At 47.2% G+C, this 9,223-nt stretch overlaps 1 protein-coding gene across 7 annotated transcripts in view; it reads left to right on the forward strand.

Moving 5' to 3' along the window:
• CAMSAP2 (calmodulin regulated spectrin associated protein family member 2) overlaps positions 1-8,840 on the forward strand; it is a 96,419-nt gene extending 87,579 nt beyond the window's left edge. For 4 of the 7 annotated variants that reach the window (XM_015099407.4, XM_027976005.3, XM_042229320.2 and 1 more), the window contains 5 exons: positions 482-702; positions 3,128-3,200; positions 3,937-4,052; positions 5,269-5,387; positions 6,006-8,840. In XM_015099407.4, coding sequence (XP_014954893.2) covers positions 482-702; positions 3,128-3,200; positions 3,937-4,052; positions 5,269-5,387; positions 6,006-6,311 — 835 coding nt within the window. In that variant the 3' untranslated portion in view covers positions 6,312-8,840. Of the gene's footprint in view, positions 1-455; positions 703-3,127; positions 3,201-3,936; positions 4,053-5,268; positions 5,388-6,005 lie in introns of those variants that run through there. The other 3 variants (XM_027976003.3, XM_027976004.3, XR_009595775.1) reach the window with 3 other exon arrangements.
• Positions 8,841-9,223: the final 383 nt, after the last annotated feature.

Below are 9,223 nucleotides of genomic sequence, written 5' to 3' on the forward strand. Positions count from 1 at the left end.
CGCGCCGGGCGCTTGGGGACCCTTCGCGGAGGCAGTGCTGACCCGGGGTGCTGCTTAGAAGTTCATTTATTCAAGTATTGGTTGCATGTTTTTATCCCAAGCTTGAAACATTAACTTTAAATAATTTTCCTGGGTTTTTCTCACACACACACATTTTTTTAAAGTAGTAATTTATTAATGATATAATGACCGCAGTTGTCCCAGGCACACGTTAAATGGAGCATTTTCCAGGTGTTGACTCGCTCACCCCCTCACGCACGCTCACCTCTGCCCACTGGCACGCTCACCGCCCCCCCACCGCGCACGCTCACGGCCCCTCACGCACGCTCACCGCCCCCCCATGCACGCTCACCGCGCACGCTCACCCCCTCACGCGCACTCACCGCCCCTCGCCGCACCTCCCCTAACCCTAAGCCTAACCCCCCCCCCGCCCCGCCCCCCCCATGCCTGCGCAGTAAGCGGCGGCCCGCTTGGTCTCCAGGCGCAGGACGGAGGAGGAGCGGCAGAAGAAGGAGGACGAGCGGGCGCGCCGCGAGTTCATCCGGCAGGAGTACCTGCGGCGCAAGCAGCTCAAGCTCATGGAGGACATGGACGCCGTTCTCAAGCCCCGGCCTCAGGTGGCCCGGCAGAAGAAGCAGCGGCCCAAGTCCATCCACAGGGATCACCTCGAGTCCCCCAAGACGCCCGTGAAAGGCCCCCCAGGTAACGGGCGCGTGGTGAGGTGGCTTAGAGCAGACCCCAGCTCGGCAGTGGCACGGAGGCGCAGAGGGCGCTGAACTGGGCAGGAAAGCTTCCTGCGAGTGGAGCCTGTTACACGTGCGTGCATATGGCCAACAGCACACTCGAGTGCTCACATCCAGCCTGAACACGAGCCCGGTGGGCGCTCGCCCTCACATACCATCTCCTGGGTTGTCACTGTAGTTATTCTGAAACTTAAGAATTACTATACTTATTCTATACCGATTTATACGCTGAATTCTATACTGAATCACTATAGTTATTCTGAAACTGAAGGAAAATAATGTAACACTATTTAAAGAGAACTGTTTAAAAAAATAAAATAGACATAGAAAACAGATGCCAGAGGGTATTGGGGTGTGGTAAGTGTTAGGATGCTGGGTTACAATATACCCATGACTATAAATTAGATAAACAACAAGAACTTACTGTACAGCACAGGGAACTATGATGGGAAAGAGTCTGGAAAACGTGTGTGTGTGTGTGTGTGTGTGTAACTGAATCACTTTGCTTAAACCGTAAGCTAACACAGCATTGTAAATTAACTGTAGTTCAATTTAAAAAGTAAAGAGAACTCCACCTTTTGTAGTCAGTGAAAAGTTTTGATACCTAGTATTGGCTGAAATTAACAAATTGACTTGCTACCTGGGAACAGTTCAGTTGATCAGTTGTGTATGACTCTTTGTGACCCGATGGACTGCAGTGCGCCAGGCTTCCCTGTCCATTACCAACTCCTGGAGCCTGCTCAAACTCATATCCATTGGGCGGGTGATGCCATCCAACCATCTCATCCTCTGCCATCCCCTTCTCCCACCTTCAGTCTTTTCCACCATCAGGGTCTTTTCCAGTGAGTCAGTTCTTCGCATCAGGTGGCTGAAGTATTGGAGTTTCAGCTTCAGTCCTTCCAGTGACTATTCAGGACTGACTTCCTTTAGGATGGACTGGTTGTATCTCCTTGATGTCCAAGAGACTCTCAAGAGTCTTCTCCAGTACCACAGTTCAGAAGTATTAGTTTTCTTTACAGTCCAACTCTTACATCCACACATGACTACTGGAAAAACTATAGCTTTGACTAGATGGACCTTTGTTGGCAAAGTAATGTCTCTGCTTTTTAATATGCTGTCTAGGTTGGTCATAACTTTTCTTCCAGGAAGCAAGCATCTTTTAATTTCATGACTGCAGTCACCATCTGCAGTGATTTTGGAGCCCCCAAAAATAAAGTCTGTCACTGTTTCCATTGTTTCCCCATCTATTTGCTGTGAAGTAATGGGACCAGATGCCATGATCTTAGTTTTCTGAATGTTGAGCTTTAAGCCGACTTTGTCACTGTCTTCTTTGACTTTCATCAAGAGGCTCTTTAGCTCTTTTTCGCTTTCTGCCATGGGATGGTGTCATCTGCGTATCGGAGGTTATTGATATTTCTCCCGGCAGTCTTGATTCCAGCTTGTGCTTTATCCAGTCCAGCATTACCTGGGAATTAGATATTCCTAAAATATATTTTATTATTCTTGTTAGTTTGTTAATTTTTCTTTTTTTTAGTTTTTTTCTTATAAGCACTCATTTATTACCACTTTATTTTGGACTGATTAATGTTATCCTTTTTTTCTCTCAGTTTTGTTGAGATGTGATTGGTGTTTAGCACTTTGTAAGTTTAAGATGCGCAGTCTAGTGATTTGATCTGCATATATCGTGAAGTGGTGCCCACAGTAAATCTGCTGAGCATCCATGATCTTGAATAGATAAAACACCTCAGAAAAAGAAAGGCACGTTTTCTCCTCGTGCTGAGAACTCCTAGGGTCCGTCTCTCGGCAGCTCTCGTGTGGTGTGTCACCGCAGCGTCGGGGAAAGGGTAGGCGGAGCTGCCATCGCGCCCCCAGGTCTGCGTGCTGAGGACGGTGCCCCTTCATCCAGGCGCCCCTCCCCCGGCCCTGGCAGCCACAAATCTGATCTCGTTTTCCATGAGTCTGTTTGTTGTCGACGTACAGTTGGCCTACAACACTGTGTTAGTTCCTGTTATACCACAGAGTGATTCACAGTGATCACCAGGCTTAACCTAGTTGTCATCAGTCGCCGCACAGAGTTTACGTAGTGACTGACTGCGCTCCCCACACCGTACACGTCAGCTGCCTGACTCATTCATTCGTAACTGGAGGCTTGTACCTCTCAGTCTCCTGCACTTATCTCATTAGTTCTCAAAAGTAGGCTCCTTGCCCATTTTGAATAGGTTGTGCGTACATGCATGCAAACGTATTATGTGTTAGAAAGGGAAAGGAAACTGTGCGAGCTCAATTGCCATGCACCGGTGTTGCCTAATGAACACTCTTCTCCAGTTGCCCCTCTAAAATTTCTAATTTTTGTTCAGGATCACAAATCTGTTGTGTCTTTGCAGTCTCGAGCCTTTCTCTGGCGTCACTGAACATGGGCGATAATGAGAGCTTGCACTCAGGGAAGAGGACCCCGAGGTGAGTCACAGCGCAGGTGTCTTCCTGAGAACACAGCGTTCTCAGCAAATGCACCGTAATCATGGGCGGTTGTAAGCTTTGCTGACTAGGACAGTCTGAGTGTCTAAAACACACAAACATGGAGAGGTCCGTTCGTCTTTCGGTTTTTCCTTTTGGGTTTAGAGTAGTGGCATCGGTAGGATAGTGCCCGTAACGTGGCCAGCCGCTGCTGTGGTGGCTGTGTTACAGCCGAGCTTGAAGCGGAGCGTCCTCGTGTGCAGCGCGCCAGCCGCTCTAGGTTCCCCCTCTTGTGACTTAGGAAAGCGCCTGTGTACGTTCCCTCTTTCTCAAGGTTGTGTTGGGTTGGCCAAAAAGTTAGTTTGAGGTTTCAAACCACCTTATGGAAAAAAACAGAATGAAGTTTTTGACCAACCCAGTATATGTATTAGAAGCTAATAATCAGTATTTCCTGGTCTTACGAAACATGTTATAACATAGCACCCATATAAAAAAAGGTTCCTAGTGAAGGTCATCAGGTACTGTCGGTTGTCCTGTGGGAACCTCTGTCCTCCACAGGTACTCAGGGGGGTGCCCACTGAGGTCTCAGCTCTGCGGCTGTGAACACGACAGAATGACCGCCATCTTCTTCTTTTTAAGCCTCTGAGTTGAGTTTGGTTGGCACTGACCTTCGTCCTCCTGAGCCCTAGATGTTTCTCCTCTATATGGGACATTACAGGGCATGTCTTATGTCATTCAGATCAGAGTCTGTAGAAGGCTTCTTATCTCCGAGCCGGTGTGGGAGCCGGAATGGCGAGAAGGACTGGGAGAATGCCTCCACCACGTCGTCCGTGGCCTCAGGGACAGAGTACACAGGTGAGTGCCCGCCCGTCCTTGGGAAGCAGTTGGGCAGGGGCTGAGACGTGGTGCGGGGCGCGCTGCCCTCGGAGGGCCGATCGGAAACGGTGGCTAAGGCAGGCGGCCTCTTTCAGGTAAGTCAGTGTCTGTGATAAGCTTCCAGTCAGAGTGGTGGCGACTTGTTCCAGTTGAATTAGCTTCAGAAAAATAGCAATAGCCCTCAGCCCTCAGCCCCCCGCTTCTCCCTTAGAAACCCTGCCCGTCTCTGTGTTGTAGTCTGGGTCTGGGGCTGTCTCAGTTTGATCTACAGAGGTCCCTCCACCCCACATCAGTCATGAGTGCGGGGAACAGCTCGGCTCCGCCAAGTGCTTCCCCTCATGAGGGCCTTCAGGGTCTGGAGCAAGTGTTGAGAGGCTCTGAAAGATAAAGGAAGGCCTTAGGTCCAGGAGGGCACCTGGTCTCTCTCTGTTGGGGGAGGCGTTGTCGAAGGAGAAGCACGCAGAATACCACGTGGGTGAGAACTAAAGCAGCGAAGCAGGAGAGAAAGTGGGAACGGCCGAGGAGAGGTAGGCAGGAGAGGTGACCGGGGCCACCTGCATCCCGCTGGCATCCGGCTGACCCCCAAGTGGTCCCTGAAGGCCCAGGGGACAGAGCTTGCTGACTTCCCCAGAGTTGTTTCCTCCCTACCCTGTGGCTCCAGCCGGCCCAGCAGCCTGTAAGGTCAGTGCAACAGCCGTGTCTGCCGGGCCCAGGGGAGCCCAGACCTGCGGGGCTGTCAGACACACAGTGAACCTTCCAGGAATTACATGGCTGCAGCACCACTGGTAGCTCTGAGTCAGCCACGGTGGGAGTGATTTATTCCAGATACAGGTAAACAGGACAAATCAGGGCTAATTGTTTTCTCTTCCAAAGAACTGGTTTCTCTGCATGCTTACTGAAGGCCTCCTTGAGGAGGTGAGTGTGAGGGAGGAGGGGCCTTCTCAGGTGCAAACATTCCAGGAAAGTGGCAGAAAGTGCTACCCTCCAGGCCACCTCAGGAGGCTGGAGGAGACCGTGAGGTATAACCCCGCAGATAAAACCGTGTCCTGACGTAGCAGGGCAGAGCTTTCATGTTAGAGTTTGATCATGTGGAGACAATTGTATCATTTAATAATGCTATACAAATAGTACTAATAAGTAGTATTTCTGATTTAGCAAAGTTATTTTTACTGTTATTGTTATTAAATTCTTATAGGACCAAAGCTCTTCAAAGAACCCAGTGCAAAATCCAATAAGCACATAATACAAAATGCTTTAGCTCATTGCTGTTTGGCTGGAAAAGTAAATGAAGGTCAGAAGAAAAAAATACTGGAGGTAAGCATGTTTGCATGAAAGTTAGGTTGGGCAACGTCTTAAAATTGTAGGAATCTTCTCTTTCAATTCAAGAAAAAGCACTCCTTAGGGACTCCTAGAATTTCAGCCGCATAGGAAGGGTGTGTAACTATGTTTTCATTATTAGACGGACTTAACTCTCAGATGGGATTCTGGAAGACTGCACATTTCATCCAAGACTAGGCACAGACTTAAGATGAAAATATAAAATTATAAAATAATTTCTTCCCCAGAGTCACTCAGTCACATTTCCTAAGCGTAGATTACGTGATTTGCGTTTTTTAAAATGGAGCTGTGTCGCAAAGGAGATGGCCAGTGCCTGGCTGCCAGCGGTAGGGACTTAGCAGATCCCGCAGACCCTGAAGCTCCTCCAGGGCCTTGATTCCGGCACAGCCAGCAGGTCCTCAGCCGTGAGGGGCCTGCACACGCTTCAGTCCCAGCGTGCTGGGCTTGCAGTACGTGCCCCTCACTTTAGCTGCTTAGGAGTTTCGGTTTTAAATTACGCGTCACGAAATGTAGCACAGCCATGTGAACGTTCCATGTTCAGCAGAACGTTTAAGGGCTTTCATTGTTGTCTTGCTTTTGTTTGTGATCCTGAAGGAAATGGAGAAGTCAGATGCCAACAACTTCCTGATCCTGTTCCGGGACTCGGGCTGCCAGTTCCGGTCTCTGTACGCCTACTGCCCAGACACTGAAGAGATCAGTAAGCTGGCCGGGATAGGCCCGAAGTCTGTCACCAAGAAGATGATCGAGGGCCTTTACAAATACAATTCTGACAGGAAACAGTTCAGCCACATACCTGCTAAAACTCTCTCTGCCAGTGTTGACGCGATCACCATTCACAGCCATTTGTGGCAGGCCAAGAGGCCAGTGACGCCCAAAAAACTGCTACCCACTAAAGCATAGGAGCTGGGAGATACCTGCTTCTGAACGTTCATGGTAAGTTTGCACTTCGTCCCTCCTGCCTATAGAAATCCTTTCTAATTGCCAACAGACTTCTAGTCATTGAAACTGGACGTTCGGCCCTGTTGTCATGACAACTGGAATGTAGACCGCAGTGCTGGAGACACACCGAGGTGACAGGCCAGGTGATGGCGGGTGTCCGGCTCACTGGTGGAGGTTTGCCTGCTGGGTTCTCGATGCAGCAAAGCGCTGAGTTCTCGCACGCGCGCACACTAGTTGGCGTGTGGCCAGGATCATCAGCTGTGTGTTTTTGTTTGTTGCTTTTTTTTTTTTACTTTTTAATGTACATGAGTGTCTTCAGATGGTTCATTTGGCTGTTTTTCTCCCCGGGAGTCTGTTCCAGGATGGCGTTTGTATTTGGTTTCATGTGGAGATCACAAGAGTAGGAAGTAGACCCTCGGAGGCGCCGCGCGCCGTTCTTAGGGCGCGGAGAGAAACACTAGTCCCGTGCTTCAGCGGTGCCAGCGCGTTGGCCAGATGACCCTGCGAAGCACGCACAGGTCTGTGTTTATTATTCACTCAAGTATTAACGTTTTCCTATGAAATAAGAGGAGTTGTAAAGAGCTGCTATAGTTCACTTGAAACCACGTGAGCTTAACCAAGAAGATGTTATAAGAAGTTGCTGATTAAATCAGAGCTGTTTTTACACCACTTCTGGCCAACTCAGAATAATTTAGATTGTTCTTTTAACAAAAAGGCCTTCTGTCTCTTTTGAAGCATGTCACTTTATAAGCTGGCAGAAATGAGCGACACTTTGAGTAGTCTGAGCCTGAAGATGGAGGACTTCCTGCCACATGCTCTAGAGAGGTCTTTCCGTTGTATTTATAACTGATAGAAAAGTTATATTTAGAGTTTTTAAACATGTACAAAGGGCTACGTTTTAATTTTAAAATAGCTTCCCATTCTTTCACTGATTCTGAGTTTTCCTTCTTTTTCATCCTTTTCAAGTGGGACAGCCTCGATTAAGTACACACTTGAACTCTTCCCTGTGTGATTTTTGTTCCTTGAACAGTGCAGAGGGTTAGTTGGGGAAAAACTTCATTCTCAGGAAAAGACTTGAATGATTCTGTGACCTTGTTATGTTTCAGTGTTGTGACAACATGTAAACTTAGACGGAAAGACAGTATTGTAGCGTATATGAGATGCATAGTCTGTTTTCTTTAATCGGAAGTAGAGACAAAAATATATACATTTCTCTAATTGAGTTGTTCAGAGAAATTAACTAATATCTCATATGATGATGTATCCACTTATTTTTTAAAGAGAGTAGGAGTGAGGTGTCCTGGGCTGTGCTTCTCTCTCATTATGAGGCCTTCGGCATCAGTGCGTCTGGCCTATCAGCATCTTCTCAAATGCTGTCAATATTTTACTGTAATTTATGTTCTTATATTTATGTATATTTGTTTAAACTGTAAAAAAGAAAATTTCACAGATCTTTTTCCAATACCTGTGCAAGAAGATAATGTGTGTAGCTCAGAACTATTTGTGATCTGCTGTTTGCATGTACAAGACCAGGATATATGTAACTCTTATATTTTAAGTGTATACATATTGTGTATATAATATATGAAGATTAAAACTGAGGGATTGCACATTTTACCTTTCAGACAACCATTTCAGTCACAATTAGAAGGAAATGATTGTCAAATAGATTGACTAGATTAAAAAAATAGTGAACCTAATCAAAATGTGGTAATTGTCAAAAGGAGAGTTAAGAAGCCTTCAACATTACTAAATTTGTTCTTTTTAATCAACGAAATTGCCCTTATCAAAGCAGTCTTCTTGGTGATACTACTTGGCCATTAAATTTTTTAAAACTGAATGCAAGACAGTGGAGGAAGTAACTGTGAATCCAGACAGGACCACCCTTTGTTCTCAAGTCTGCGTGTGCCCAGTGGCGTCTGCAAGGCCTAAACGTAGAGGGTGAATACCGCCCCAAGAGCTCCTGGCTCTCAGCGTGATGGTTCACTTTATTCATGCAGAGGAATATGGATATATTTAAGTCTGTGGGTTTTTTTAAATTATGTTTTTAAAATTATACAAATGAGAATTATGCTATTTCGTAAAGTCTGGAGATAGTCCTCAACTTATGGAAACACGTTGGTGCTTCTCCTCATCGGAGGCCACGTTGCTGGATACTTGCTCAGTTGAGTTTGCCAGACCCTTGTCGCAGTTACCAGTGCGGCCTGTCAGGTTCTGCCGTGCGACAGGCGCTGGGAAGCTTTTCATCCCCCTCAGTTGTGTTATGACTGTTACAGTTCAGTTGGCTGTTTTTAAAGCCAAACCCAGCTTTCTAATTGTGGTTCCGTGGACACTTGGGGCGATGTACAGTGTCTGGTGTGCTGCCTGTCCACTCGGGAGCGTTGCTTACAGGTTTTTTACGATGCTGTGCTGTAAAATACTGTCCTATTTGCTACTTCCTGGTGCAGTGTAGTTCTTCCCCTTTCATTTGAATAAAAGCATGGCACCGAACGTCCTTTTCTGTTTCTCGACTAAAATACGGGGTCTTGGGGCTAATATTTGAACCTGGGCAAACGCATCACTTGGTTTTCCTGTCTCTCAACCTCTGTTTAAATTGAACAAGTGAGGTATTCATGAGAGGTGATTAGTACTAGAAGTTGAGTCCTGACTTAGTGTGGAAAGTCTGTCGCTGTCTGTGCTCAGCTCAGACGGTCTACACAGCGGTGCAGAGACGTTTGTGCTCACCTTGCATTAATTTTGCCTGTAAAATGCCAGAATTAGCCCTCTGCGCCTCTGCAAGTGAGTATCTGCTGAGCTCGCCCAGCTCCGGCAGCAGTGGGAGCCAGGCCTCGACAATCATTCCATAAGCTTCACTTTGATTTTGTGGATTCTCC

This window comes from Ovis aries, chromosome 12, assembly GCF_016772045.2.
Source record: "Ovis aries strain OAR_USU_Benz2616 breed Rambouillet chromosome 12, ARS-UI_Ramb_v3.0, whole genome shotgun sequence".
In the NCBI taxonomy this organism is placed as follows: domain Eukaryota; kingdom Metazoa; phylum Chordata; class Mammalia; order Artiodactyla; family Bovidae; genus Ovis; species Ovis aries.